At 45.3% G+C, this 15,500-nt stretch overlaps 1 protein-coding gene across 1 annotated transcript; it reads right to left on the bottom strand.

Annotated features, from left to right (window-relative positions):
* Nucleotides 1-10: 10 nt before the first annotated feature.
* Nucleotides 11-14,490, bottom strand: LOC136571765 (uncharacterized). The gene is made up of 10 exons (XM_066572394.1): nucleotides 14,425-14,490; nucleotides 14,209-14,337; nucleotides 13,881-14,094; nucleotides 13,550-13,672; nucleotides 12,193-12,380; nucleotides 11,922-12,118; nucleotides 10,303-10,400; nucleotides 10,159-10,219; nucleotides 9,944-10,041; nucleotides 11-168 (listed from the first exon to the last, which is right to left on the bottom strand). The coding sequence occupies exons 1-10, from the start codon at nucleotides 14,488-14,490 to the stop codon at nucleotides 11-13; spliced, it is 1,332 nt and encodes a 443-aa protein (XP_066428491.1).
* Between the last annotated feature and the right edge of the window lie 1,010 nt (nucleotides 14,491-15,500).

The raw sequence follows: 15,500 nt of genomic DNA, 5'->3' as shown, positions 1-15,500 counted from the left end.
GCCCACTGTTTCAGTATCGTCGCCTCCGCACTAAATAATCAATGGAGCAGGTGTTCAAGTCTAGCTGAAACATGGGGTTGTCATTGTAGAAAGTCCCAGATCCATTAGATCCTCCAATAATGAGGCCTTTGCACAAACTCCGTCCATTACATTTCTCTTTGTCAGAATCTGTTAGGGATGAAGAAGTTAAGTTGAGCAGGGTGTGGCCAGCACGGGGCAGCTGGGAGGTCCTCCCAAACCTGACTGGGCTCCAGGACAAGGTGTCTGTCATAGAAAATAAAAATCAACTGATAATTAGAATTTGAATGCTCCCACCAGAGCTGTAACCAGGGCTGCTCCAGGCACCCGATCCTGCTCTCCCAGAATAGACTCAGGGCTGACATTCTGGCTATAGTTGTGTGATAATTGCACTGATAATGAGGAATGTTCTTTTTTTGTCCATTTACAGTATTTGAGAGATTTTCCAGTACCATCGATGACCTATCCATGATATAGGTTATCAGTAGTTGATCAGATCAGGACCCTTGTCGATTACTTGATCAGCACCCCCTCCCCCTGCTGTCAGTGCCACAACACATGGATACAGAGTGGAAGCAGTTAGTGCTGACCCCTCTGTAGGGGCTGGCACTGGTAATTGCAGGTGGAGTTCTCATTGATATTATGTGGGCAGATTAGATAAACCATGTTTTTTGTTTTTGTTTTTTTCTAGTTTAGTTTTTCTGTGTCTAGGTAATAACCTTAATGAGATTTGGGGCGCCTCTCCCCAGCATATACGATAACAGACTCTATAAAGACTGAGTGTGATGTACCAGAACCTTAAGCACTTAAGAACGGCCAAATGCAGGTAAATGTCCTTTGGTCCTGTAGTGTATATGGAATGGAGTCCGCTCCATACCCAGTGGCTATTTCTGACAGCCGCTGGTAGCTCATGCAATCAGTTAGATTTGATTGTAGAAGTTAACTGTGTAGATGCCTCTATCAAAGCTAACTGTGTGTCTAAGTAGTCATCTTGAGAGAGTGATCCCTTCTCAGGCCTCATTGGCACCCAAAGTAATGTAGCAAGAGGGGTAGCATGACAGCCTGCTGAAGGCTGCCACATATAAAAGCCTATCAAGACCTACCTGTGGCAGTGCTTGAAAGGCATAATCAAAAATTGCTATATACTGCAGAAAGTGCAAGCAATCAAATAATCGCAAGTTCAAGTCCCCTGCAGGGACTTGTATACAAACATTTTTTTTTAACAGTTAAATAAAAAAAAGATTTGACCCCCTCCCCCACCTTTTTCCCATAAAAAACTAAATTAAACAACCCCACATATTTGATATGTCTGTGTTTAAGAGTGTGAGCTATTTAAATATAATATTTATCCCGCACAGTGAAGGCCATTAAAAGAACAAAAAAAAATGGAATGCCAAAATGGAGTTTTTTTTCTCAGCTTGGTCTTTTTGGGGGACACAGCAAAGACCTTTAGTATAGCTCCTGCCACTATAAGGGGACACTATACAAAGGAAGAGTTGACGACGCCTATCAGCTATACCCCCTCCTGTAGCCACTCACCTAAATCAGTTTTGGCTTAGTATCTATAGGAGGCAGACCATAAAGATCCTGGAGTTCTTTGAACTTTGTGTATTCACATGATGACAGAATCCCCCTACTGAGGAGGGGATACAGGGTTGCTAGCGAATATCTCGCTCGGATCCCTGTGCTCCCCTTCCCCACCAAAAGGAGGCAAGATGTAGCTAAGAATGGTTTGCTCCAGGTAAACGTTTCCTCAAGCCTAAGCACTTAGAAGTTTTACATCTGTTCCGTAGGGAATCAATTAAATTGGTCCTTTTCACTATCAATGAATGCACCAGGGTCTCCCTTGTCCAAATGCACTACCTTGCCCATGGCAGATGTGTCATTCTTTTATGACCAGCATAATAGACTGCTAAAAAACTGCCAAGTTGTCTTTTGAGGTGACTAGGTCAGCCCTTCATCCGCTCTTTACCTCATCATGGGTCAGTAGGGCCACATCCAAATGGGCAAAACAACTGTGCCGAATCCTCTTCTACAGCGGCTCTTCAGCTCTCAAAGGGCAGGCAAATTCATCTACGAGGCTTCCCTGGATGCTGTCTTGCCCCTTTGTACTTGATGTGGCAATCCATTGCACTTTGTGGCAAAAGTGTTGGCCTGTTGACCTCACTTCAAAAAAGTCTCCTACAGCAGGGGTCCCCAACTCCAGTTTTCAGGGACCACCAACAGGTCATGTTTTCAGGATATCCTATGAGTACACCTGTAGCAATGTCTGAGGCACCAACAATAATTACATCACCTGTGCAATTCTGAGGAAATCCTAAAAAAAAGGACCTGTCGCCGGTCCCTGAGGACTGGAGTTGGGGAACACCGTCCTACAGGACTTCCCTTTACAGAAACTCTCCTCTTCAACAGCCTCCTAGACAAAATAATTTCTGAGGCGACAGTTGGAAAAGTTTTCAACTTCTGCAATACAGGTTCTCTCATAAGTACACTACCAAGAAAAAAAAAAGCCTGCCTTTCGTTCCTCTCTTCGCTCAAGGGTGCCCATCATTCCTGGCGCCCTTGTCCTCAAGCAACCAAACCCTCAGCAAAGTCCTCCTTGGCATGAAGTGTGGTCCCCAACCAGGTCATCCAGAGTGGAGGACTGTCTTCTGCTCTTCAGGGACATGTGATTCACTAACAGCTAGGATTCCTGAGTGTGAGATAATCTCTTCAGGACGAGCGATAAATTTTCTTTTTACCCACCCACAGTTTTTGCTTCTTCTCCACGGTCTGATCCATCCATACTCTCCCAGTATGGTATATCATCTGGTGAACACAGCAAGAGCGTGTATCCCTAGATTATGGTGGAAAACTGTGCCTCCTTCCATTTCGATTTGGTTTAACATAGTCTATGAGACCATGGGGATGGAGGACCTGACTGCATCGGTAAAAGGTACACATGATAAATTCAGGAAAACTTGATATTACTGGATAGAATTCCAGGATTCTATAGCGTTCCATAAGATCTACAATTTCTAAATGCACGAGAGCTCTAAAAATCACAGTTTTAGAATGTAACGACTGTGGATGTGGATGTGGAACCACTGTGTCAACCTTCGGGTAGGTGATGATCCAGTCCAGCATGGTTGACAGCTGCCCTCAGCGTGGGAGGTAAGATACCGGATGTACGAACCCCGTATACAGATGGAAACTAGGGAAAGTAACTTGCCCTGAACTAATAACCAGGAGAGGAAAACCCCTGCCTATAAGCAGAGCTCTTGCCCCAATAAGGACGACCCCACGGTCATCTTCTAGGCGCTGACTGACCCTCACAGGAGAGAGCACCTATAAAACAAACAACAGAATAATACCGGGGAGAACAGGCTGACAAGGATAAACCGAGAAGCAGACTCACAAGGATAACAGACAGCAGGATACACAAACCCAGGACACAGAACATAAGCAAGGTAGTAGGGAAACTGCTGGAGCAGCGGCTAAATATAGAGTTATGGACACAAATCACACAACAACACTACAGCACTGACTGGAAGGCCCAGGGCAGCTATATAGGGAGGTGATTAGAAAAGGTGCATCAGCTGAGCAGAAGGCCCAGAAGCAATTAACCCTAGGAGTGCTGGAAGAGAATAAATAAGTTCAGTGAACAGGGATAGCAGCATGACGCCCTCGCCTGCCAGCCACAGAAGCAGAGAATTGTGTATGAACAATGCACCTAACATAGAATCAAACAGAATTGCTTCATCCCCTCCAGGCTATGTCCTTTCCTATCTTTCCAAAATACAATGCTTCTTGTACTCTTCCCTCCCCCTTCCCCTCTCCTCATTTTTTCCCCTTCCTTTTTACTTTGCTCTTACTTTTTTCCTCCAGATAGAGGTTTACCTAAAGAGAATATCTTTCTCTTACAAGGGAATATATATGGTTCATGGGTAGGATGAAATTGCCTACTGGCTAGACATATCGCAGAATAGACTGGGAATCTCCTTTTTAATAGGGAGCCTTTCTCAGTGGTCAGAAATATGGGTCTTTGTTCAAAGCACATATAATGATAATCTTTATTTCTATAGCGCCAACTTATTCCACAGCGCTTACAGGCATGGAATAAATGCAAAACCATTACAATGTGAGGTACATTCAGTTTGAAACAAATGGGGTGGGGGTGGTACAGGAGGTGAAAGGGGGGGGTGGGGGGAGGAGTGAGGAATAGGAAACAGGCAATAGGGGATTTCATATGGAAATCAGTTATTAGAAGGCAAACTGGGTGGGGCGGTAAGCAGGTGCAGCTGTAGAGGTCGTATGTGATAGGTACGGTGGAAGGTGTGGGGAGTCATAGGGAGGGGCGGGGGACTAAGTCAGGGGATTTGGTGTGTTTCCCTGAAGAGGTGCGTTTTTAAAGGCACATCTGAAATTTCGTGCATTGGGAATTGTCCAGATGCCTTGGCGTAGAGCGTTCCAGACGATGGGAGCTGCTCTGGTGAAGTCCTGGAGGCGAGCATGTGAGGTTCGTATTACAGGGGTTTTAGTCTGACTGTGTTAGCAGATCGGTGTGAGCGAGCTGTGTGGTGTACTGACAGAAGGGAGGCGATGTATGGTGGCGCAGCGCCATGCAGAGCTTTGTGGGTGAGGTTGAGGAGTTTAAATTTAGTTCTGCAGTGAATGGACAGCCAAGGCAGCGACTGGCATAGTGCAGAGGCGTCTGAGTAACGTCTGGATACAAAATGAGCCTAGCTGCTGCATTTAGTATGGATTGGAGTGAGTCTGGTGCAGGGGAGGCCAATGAGTAGCGAGTTGCAGTAGTCAAGTCGAGAATGGATGAGGTCAACCACGAGTGTCTTTAGCATGTCTGTGGTGAGGAACGGCCGTATTTTAGCAATATTTCTGAAGTGCATGTGCTACGATTTGGGCGGGCCAGGGATTCGATATGGGGGGGGGGGGGGTAAAAGAGAGGTCAGAGTTTAGTGTGACCCTAAGGCAGCGGGCATGCTGTCTGGGGGTTATGATTGTGCCAGACACTGGAATAGAGATGTTGAGGTTGGAAGGTGGAAAGACGAGGACGTCAGTTTTAGAGAGGTTAAGCTTGAGAAAAAGGGAGGACATAGTGTTAGAGACGACAGCGGACAGACAGTCGGTGATATTTTGTAGGAATGATTCAGAGATCTCACAAGAGGAGGTGTATAGTTGGGTGTCGTCAGCGTAGAGATGGGATTGGAGGCAGACTTTGTGGATGGTTTGTCCAATTGGGGCAGTAAAGATAAAGAGAAGGGGACCAAGGACCGAGCCCTGGGGTACCCCAACAGCAAGAGGAACTGGAGAGGAGATAGAACCAGCAAAGGAGACACTGAAAGAGCAGTCCATGAGGTAGGAGGAGAACCAGGAGAGCGCAGTAGCCTTCAGACTAATAGAGCGGAGCATAGTGAGAAGGAGGTCATGGTTTGACCGTGTCAAATGCAACAGACAGGTCAAGGAGGATTAGTAGGGAGTAGTCACCTCTCAACTTTGTCATCAGGTCATTTGCTACTTTTGTGAGGGCAGTTTCGATCGAGTGTAGAGAGTGGAAACCAGACTAGAGGGGGTGGAGGAGTGAGTTGTTAGAGAGAAAGCATGTAAGGCGGGAGTAGACCAGACGTTCTAGTAATTTGGAGATGAAGGGGAGGTTTGAGACGGGTCGGCAGTTGGCAGCATCAGTTGGGTCCAGGGTTGGTTTGTTAAGCAGAGGGGATATAATGGAGTGTTTAAATGAGATGGGGAAAGTGCCAGAGGTTAGGGAGAGGTTGGAGATTGTGGTGAGGGAGTAATGAGAGCTGGGGAAAGAGACCAAAGGAGGGGAGAGGGTCACTATCGCAGGTGGTGGGGCGGGCAGTGGAAAGGAGCCTGGAGACTTCTTCCTCTGTGGTTGGTTCTAACGTAGAAAATGAGTAAGTGCTGAAGAAACTGGAATCAGGGCTAGCCATGCAGTTTTCAGAGATTTCTTTTCGGATGCTGTCTTTTTTTTTTTCCCCCCCTTTGAAATAGGCAGCTAATTCTCCAGCAGTTAGGTCTGTCACAGGGGCCTGTTCTTTGGGGCTGAGGAGGGAGTGGAAGGTCTTGAAGAGTTGTTTGGGGTTGTGGGATGGTGAAGAGGCAAGGGAGGTGAAATAAACTTGTTTGGCATGGTGAAGGGCAGTACCCTAGTTACCAACCGACTAATCCCACCTCCTTTTTACTACGTTACCTCTGTTGTAATGTATATTACTCTAGTAATGAAACTTTGTGCCATTTCTGTTATGGTTTGTTAATATCTATTCATGACCCAAGAGTAATAACCTTGATGTTTTGAAAAATAAATAAATAAATAAAAAAATTGCTTGACCAAGACGTATTCTCCATTCCTTCTTGCAAATGTTTTATTGGATTTTAGGCTTCTTTCGAACGGGCTACAAAAGCACATGTATGTGATGTATGTATCTTTCAGGTTACAAAACATCCCTCCTGTGAAAACTCATTGGAAGCCATTGGCTTCATATACATGTGTTTTGTAGCAATGATGTTGTAGCGAGATTTTGTAGCCTCTGCAAAAGAGGGCTTACGCCAACCTGTTTGTCATCCCCGAGAAGGGCAGATCGGTTCACCTGGTCCTAGTTCTGAAGTTCCTCAACAGCTTTCGTATGGACTCCATCCAGGTGGAGATTGCATCCATGAAGCAAGGCGAATCATCAAAGATGCCCATCTCCATATCCTGATTCACTAGTCCCACCAGCACTTTAGTTTCGCAGTCCAGCCAAATAATTTCAAATTCAGTCTTGCCATTTCATCTGACAACAGCTCCCCCCCCCCCCCCCCGAGTGTTTACATAAATCATATCAGCTGTTGCAACACTTCTTCATTCCTGGGGAATAGTAGCGATCCATCATCTGGACAATATACTAATCAAGGCTTCATCCATCAGGGCTAACAAAGAGAGCCTCAAACAAGTGCTGGACAACTCAAGCAATTCAGGTGGATCATCAATACTCCAAAGTCTAACCTGATCCTGTCACGGCAGTACATCTTTCCCGGTATGTCCTTTGATACAGTTCAGGTAAAGATACAACTCTGGAGAGGCAAGTTTGCTCTTCTCCAGCAATGCGTTCGTCTTTTGCAGTCACAAACTCCTGTCTCCACCTGCCAAGAAATGCGGGTGCTGGAGTTCAATGGTAGCCACGTTTGAGACAGTACCGTATGCGCAGTTTCATGCTTGCCCACTTCAATGAACCATGCTAGCTTGCTGGAACAGATCACGCAAGTCCTCATTCGGTCCGTCATTCCCTCTACTGGTGGCTGATATCACCCAACCACTCTTAGGCTGGGGTGGAGGGCATCCTAGGCAGTCCCGACAGTCCAAGGAGAATGGTCCAACTCAGAATCGTCCACCCATATCAACATACTAGAACTTAGAGTCATCCGTCTGTGCTTGACACATTGGTCCCAGATTCTGGCTGGTTATCTGATCCATGTCCAGGCAAACAACACAACAGACGTCACGAGCATAAACCAACAGGGTGGCTCAAGAAGCACAATGATGAGGAGGGAGGGGAAATCCTCCACTGGGTGGAGAAACACATCCAAGCCATCCACTTTCCGGGAGTGAAAAATTGGATGATGGTCCTCCTCAGCAGAGAGACAGACCCAGGGTAGTGGGCACTTCACAGACACATGCACCAGATGGGTTGTGCCGCACGTGGATCTGTTGGTATCCAGACTTAACAGTCAGCTCCCACTCTTCATCTCACAAACTCAATTCTCAAGCATAGCTGGTGTACACTCAGGCAATCCCAAAGAACCATGTCCCATTACTGCACGCCTTTCCATCAATACCCTCTGATTTCACAGCTCCTCAAGAAAGCCAAGATGGAGGGCATCCCCTTGATCCTCGTAGTGCCAGATTGGCCATGTCGTCCTTGATACGATGATCATTGGTTTCTACTAGTCGACACACCCTGGTCCCTGCCACTCAGACAGGATCTGCTGCGGCAGGGCTCAACTCTTCGACCGCATTTGTATACACGATGTTTGACGGCATGGTTGTTGAATCCACAGTCTTGAAAACACAGGGATTCATGGACTCTTGTCTGGACTATGCTCAGGGCCAGGAAAATTTCTTCCTCTCAAATCTACCATAGAATGAAGAACATAATCTGCAACCCATGCATTTTTCTGTTCCCAGAATCCTTTCCTTAAATCAGCCATGAATTTGGTCTTGAGCCTCAGTTTATTAAAGGCTCAAGTCTTGGCACTGCCAATCCTTTTCCAACAACCCCTGGCTTCCAAGTTTGCAGTGTGTACTTTACTTCAGTGAGTGACACGTGCTGTCCCTTCTTATCTTCAGTCAGCACCTTGGGACCTCAATCTGGTCTTAGATGCTTTACAATTGTTTACATTCAAGCCACTTTGTGACATTTTCCTCTATCTGCTTTCTTAGAAGCTGGCCTTCCTGGTAGCTATGACTTCCATCCACCGCATCTCTGAGCTTGCCATGTATCATGAAGGTCTCCTTTTCTGGTGCTTCATCAGGACAAGGCTGTCCTTCACCTGGTTCTATCCTATCTTCACAAGGTGGTCTTGTCCTTCCATCTCAATGAGGACATTGTTCTGTTCAGAGCCATCACACCCTATGGAATATCGTCTGCACAAGCTTGAAGTCGTCCATGCACTCCATCTTGCATGTACAGAATCTGGATTCTATGTTCCCCTTTCAGGATGGCCCTTGTTGAGGTCTGGACACCTCCAAGTCCACCATCGCCCAATGGATCAGGTCAATGATTACGGAGGCCTATCGTACCAAGGGCAGGATTTTGCTCATTCGGGTGAAGGCTCACTCCACGCCCGGTGGGTGTCCCATAACGTTTCTGCTCTCTATGGCTCAAGCTCGTGTGCACTTCATACCTTCACAATATTTTGCAGAGTGTATACTTTTGCGTCCTTTGATGCTGCTCTTGGTCACATGATTCTACAGGCAGCATCACCATGATCACAGCAGAAGTCATTTTGACCCATTCCTTGGGATTGCTTTTGAACTTCCAAGATCTTCGCTGTGTTCCCTAATGCCCCACGGAGGAAACAGGATTTTTTATCTTAAAATCCTTTTCTCAGATGTTCATTGGGGTACACAGCACCCACCCATTGTTCGGGGGAACTGGCTGTTTCTCTGTACTTACCGTTTTAAGTCTTCATTTAGTTGTGTAAAGCTATATATTCAGTTAGCCTATGGGCTTTTCCTATCCTACTGCTTGTGTACAAACTGATTGACAGGAGCGGAATATCTGCTAAGATCTGCTAAGAGGAATCAACTCCTCCTTTGCTTAGTGTCCACCTCATAGTGCCAGGAGCTATACCCAAGGTCTTCGCTGTGGCCCCCAAAGGGCATCCGAGAAAAGGATTTTATGAGTAACAAAAAAAAACATTTTTATATTCTGGCTCCAAAAAGAATTTGACTAAAAAGTGCTAAAAAAGAGGCTTTCCAAAATGGTAATTAAAAACTACAGCTCATGCTGCAAAAGACAAGCAGTTGCACAGCCAGGTCAACAAAAAAAAAAAAAGTTATGGGTCTCAAAATGACATGGGAAAGCAATTTATTTTTAAAGTGAAAAGAAAAAGGAACTTACGCTTTAAAAATACAAAAGCACTAAAAAAGCAAAACTATACATTTGCTATCACCGTAATCATATTTACCTATAGCATGAAGTTCATATGCCATTTTTACTACACTGTGAATGCTGTAAAAACTAGATCCACCAAAAATAGCGCAATTGCATTTAAAAAAAATTTTTGTACATTATACAGTACATAAAAAAGCAAAACACTGATTGTCACAAAAAAATGCGTCTGTCAATGGAGATGAAAATAAGAAATGAAAAAAAAAAAAAGAGCAATTTCTGCTTCTAACATGGTTAATCATGCTTCTCACTCTTACCAAGATTAAAGATGAATGCATCTGTCAAGTAGCCGCTTCCACAACAACCTCCATGGATGAGGAGTTTGTACTCCGACACCTGCATGGCAGCATGGAAGCTTCCAGAACATGAAGAAATGGCAAAATTATACAAGGTTTATAAACAGTGAGGGTAGGAGATGTGAATATGATGATGAGGGAAAATAATGAAATGCTCAGTAGGGGTGCAGTCTCACCAGCGTGCAGAGGGTCTCTCAGACAAGGATGGATAAAACACTGCTGTATACTCCATGTAACCTGTAGAGCAGTGCATTGCTGGTACTCTGGTATGATTGATGTTACACACATACACATGCTTTACACTGCAGACAGAACCTCACCCAAGTCCAGGATGTGAATGTCATTGAGATAAACCGGAGAAGGAGACCGTCGACCTCCAAACAGAACAAGCTTGTTACCGAGGAGTGTGGCACTGTGTCTGCAAGAGAAGAGCAGAAGAATGGCATTTAGAGACCCCCTTCCCTTACCTCTATTTATTCCTTAAAGCGACCCTACAGTGAGGAGTTCAAAGTTGAAATTAAAGTCATTACTTACAGGGAATGATTGTCTATTTTTCCTCAGATCTTGTCTCTTGGACACCTTTTAGCTCATCTTTATTAGGACAGTTGTGATCTGTGACTAATTTAGCTACAATGCTTAATCTGTAGTAGTCTGGGGTACACCCCTCATCTAAACATTGGTTCAGGATGCAAAGGAGGCAGCCTGAATCAACAATGACACAGAGTTGTAGGTAGACATTATAGCTAAAACTTTTGGCACAGAGCTTTCGTAATATAGCAGAGCTAAAGAGCAGCCAAGGAGCAAGATCTAAGGAAGAATATCATAAATAGCGGGTAATTATCTCCCGTAGATACCAATATCAATTTTCAGCTTCTGATTGGGGGTGGGTGGGGAGGTCAGTTTAAATTCAAACTAATCAATACAGATCCCACCCAAAACTCCGGGAGACACTTTTGTTCTATTATCGCTCCAAAACCCATTATTATGCATTGCACTCCAAACACCAGGAGACTCAAGACTCATCACGACCCCTAAAAATCCATTATTATTCACAACACTTTAAACACCAGGAAACCCTCTCTGTCCATTTATCTTCCCCAAACTAATCAATATTCATCACATCCAAAATACCAGTGGACTTCTTTGTCCCATCATCCAACAAATCCATCATTACTTATCACACACACACACACACAAATTCTAGAAGACCCTGCCTCTTCCTTAACCTCAAAACTAATCAATAGTTATCACACCCTAAGGGCCCATTCACATGGCCATGTATTCCACAGCCCCTTAACTGCCTATAAGGCTATTTAGATGGTTGTTTTTTGACACAGACTGATGGTCCACGTGAAAAAAAGATTGATGCATGCCCTATTCTTGTCTATTTTTACGAACAAGAATAGGACGTACAATATGCAGGGTCCATGGAGGTCAGATAGCACTCAGATGGGCGTTTCTCTGGCCCAATATACATATGGCCTTGTGAATCAAACCTAAAAACTAGGAGATCTCTGTCTATTCTTCACATCACAAACTCCTTTGTTCTATTATCTTACCAAACACCAGGAGCCACCATCTTTTTATCACTCCCAAAACTGATTACCTATCACTTCTAAAACACCAGGAGACCCTTGCCTCTTCATCACCCTCAAAATTAAACAATGCTCATTACACAACAGACACCAGAAAAACCTTGTCCTTTCATCTCCCCGAATTTAATAATTACTCATCACATCCCAAGTAGCTTTTAACCCATCTCCATAACATCCCAAAACACATCATTTTACCTAATTCCAGACACCAGGAGGCCCTCATCCCTTTATCACCTCCAAATCTGGTCCCACTATATCTTGCAGTCACATGGTACATTACCGCCTTGATTAACTGGTCACAGCTTTCAGTATGGTTCGAACTGATTACCCAGACTGTTCCTTACCCGTATCTGGGCAGAGGCCTCTCCCCCTCCACAATAGGTTGATACCAGATCTTGTACTCTGGGTTGAAGATATAAAGGGTGTTAGTGCAGATTCCGGAATCCGCTCCCACTTGTGGACACAGACCCCCAAATACATAGAGCTCCTGCTGGTACATGGTGGCCGTGTGATAGGCTAATGTGGGCACCTTCCCAGCGGCCTGCAATAAAAGAGAACAGTCAGCCTCTTACAGTGTGGCCTCCAGTCCACCACATGGCTGCAATCAGTACTTACAGTGAACAGCATCCACTTCCAGTCCATAGTGTCCAGCACATAAACATTGCTGAGCCAGCACTTCTCTCGCATCCCTCCATACACAAACACTTTCTTGGTCTCAGGATCAAAGGTTGCAGTGTGGCCCCTGGAGCACTGGGGAGTAGAGCCAGAGTACAAGCTATCCATCTGGAACCAGAAGTCACTGTCTGAGAAGGACAAAGTAGAACGTGTTCAAGGATCTAAGGATTTTAACAGCTATAGCACCACTGATATCATAACCGAGAGATAACCAGCCCCTCAAATGTGCCACTCACCTCACCACAACACGTCACCCCATTACTGTCAATATAGTCATCCAGCATGACACCCCTCATTGTTAGACATGCCACCATCCAGCATGTCTTCCCATCATTTTCTTAGTCACTCCACAGCATGCCACCCATCATTGTCATGCAGTCAATCCATCACACAGTCACTGTAATGCAGTCACCCCACAATGGGTCACCCGTCATTGTTATGCAGTCAACCCATTACACAGAATGTCAGTCGCTGTCATGCAGTGACTCCACAGCATGTCACTCATTGTCTTACAGCCACCCTATTGCACATGTCATCCTAAGTATATATACGGCCCATAAAAAAATTTGGTGAGAAGCAGTTGCATATAAATCCCCTGGAGAAGAAAAAAAAATTCAATCCCCAGAGGTGTCAAGTCTGATGAAACTGTGGAACAACCTACCGTACCTTAGGAGATGGCCGCAGCAGTAACATATGATGGTTTATAAAAAGAGGAATGGAATGCAGAACTTTGTTCTGGTATGACTGTGGATCTCCGGGCCCAAACTTGGAGCATCATATGTACGTGACAACTCCATATGTGCAACAGATGGTGCAGAAGACAGAAGAATATGTATAGAATTTGATTCTGATAGGTGCAGTACTCTAATCATTGCTTGGGATTAGGGGGGGGGGGGGGGGACATCTTTTTTTACTTTTTGGGGCAGATTGGCTCATGCTTTACAGGGGGAAAGAGGGTTCTTTAGAATCTACCCATGCCACTTCCCTTTGTGCACATACTTTTCCAGCCCTTGGTTGAACTTTATGGACATGTCTTTTTTCATTCATACTATCTATGTAACCCCACTACTGCCATAAGGTCACATCCATCACACAGCATATCAAACCCACTACTGTCATACATACAACTAACCAGCCATTGTGATACAGTCCGCCCTGTCACAATTATCCTGTTCACCAGGGTTTAGAAGTACAAACTCTTCATCACACCCAACACCTATTTGCAGACTTTCTCTGGGAATGACTGATGTAATCCTCAGGACACACCTAATGAGTCAGGGGTCAAGAAACTTGGTACCTAGTTCCAACTTCCACAGAGAATCTGGACTTGACTTCTCATTGGCTCCTTCTCCACCAATCAAAATGGCTGTTTCCGGATCACAGAGGCAAGTGCTGTGGCCCCAACGAGCTGAAGGACACACTGTGGGGAGGGTTATGAGGAACAGGTTGCAATTATGGGATCACAGCAAATTGAAAAGAGCAGTCAGTTAGCTACTGCTGTCTACCAGACTGCCGAAGCCAGGCAACAGCTACACAGATACATGAAGCCTAACATCGCAGTGGCTGATGCAATCATATGGCCCCTGAGTGGGTTTAGGATAGAGGATCCTGCCATAACCTTTACTCACCTGCGCCTGGAGTCCCATCTTCAGATCCTTTGCTGCCGAAGCGAAGTCTTCTGGGATTTCTGGCCACAATATTTGTCTTCCTACGTGGGTCCTGCTCCCCTGACCCTCCATCTTTGATAAGGGGCACATTCAGAGTCACTTTCTTTACCGGAGGGGAATCTTTCAGAATGGCACAAGCTGCCAACTGGCTGACCTCCGTACCATGAACCTTCTCCTGAAGAACAGAAGTGTCCACATATCATGTATTTTTATTACTGTGCTAGACTATAGGGTACCCTACCCCTATGTGTACTATCTAATGTTTACCCTACTGTAGCTAGATACCCACCTCTACCAGAGGCTCCAACAATCTTATGTGGGCAATTGTGCTCTCTGATAACAGCGGGCTATCTGGTGATCCTATGTTGAGCCTCCTCCTGGCAGGGGTACTGCTGCTGAAGCCCAAACCTTTATTAACCTGCATAAAGGAGACAGAGAGTAGGAAAGCTGACAGACCAAGAGACGTGAGTGCTAGGGGGCAGGCAGTTTCAACTCCTAGTTTTACCTTGCCGGAAACAGTCAGGCACAGTTTGGCTGGCATTCCTTGTTCTGCTAATGTGACACACTCCATGACGATATCCAGACTCCACTCACCATCCCAGATCAGTGACCTGTAGGGGCAGAGTGTGGGTCAAACTCTCCCAGGTGGTGTGCACTCAGCACCATCTACAACTAACTACCATCTCCTAGACTAGTATACATGAAGACCATCATTACCTGCACTCAGCAGACAGGGTTCCTATGTGCTGCGGCGGTGCAGAGCCCGTAACCAACTGAGCTGTGACACATGAATTCCCCGAATATGATCCCCAGTCCCCCAGACTGAACAGCACCAGATACTTAGGGAGTGGGAGTGGTAATGGCAGCTGGAAACTCATCCGACCACCTTTACTGTAAAGACAGAACAAGAGAAGTTGTACTGTAGTTGCAATCAACTGCCCCTGCAGTCATACTGATTCAATCACTATACAGCTTAAGTCTGACTATTGTCTATGTGTATATCATCCCATACTCTCCACTCCGCCATACCGTGCACATCCCCAGCCCCTTTACCTTCTGTATCACCCTATTATTTGTAGTACGTAAGCTCGTTGGAGCAGGACCCTCACCCCTACCGTTTCCATCAACTAATTTCTATAACTGTGGCATTTGTATTTTTGTACTTTTTTCTTTCTGTATCCCCCTGCTTTTGTAAGCGCTGTGGAATATGTTGGCTCTATATAAATAAAGATTGTTATTTTTTTTATTATTATTATTATTACACTGTTAACATATGCAGTCTCTGGATGGCAGTGAATGAAAAGTTAGACTTGCTTGTGCTTGTTGGCCGATCAGACGATCTTCTAGTTTGTTGAGGTCGCCTTGTGTGTGTGTCCTCACACCTCCACTGGTCCCAGCACCCTCTAACAGTCTGGTCATAACAGCCCAGGTGGTGCGCAATTTGTTGATACGTCCATCCAGCCTTTCACATTCTAATAATGCGGCCCCTGCCAAACTGTTAACTGGGCGAAATCTCTTTAATTGCATGTCTAGTGGTCATCAAGCGCTACACAAGTGGAAAAAAAGATTTCCTAACCACGA

The sequence above is a fragment of the Eleutherodactylus coqui genome, chromosome 6, assembly GCF_035609145.1.
Source record: "Eleutherodactylus coqui strain aEleCoq1 chromosome 6, aEleCoq1.hap1, whole genome shotgun sequence".
In the NCBI taxonomy this organism is placed as follows: Eukaryota; Metazoa; Chordata; class Amphibia; order Anura; family Eleutherodactylidae; genus Eleutherodactylus; species Eleutherodactylus coqui.
Note: the sequence above shows the minus strand (reverse complement) of the source record. Positions and strands in the feature narration are given on the sequence as shown.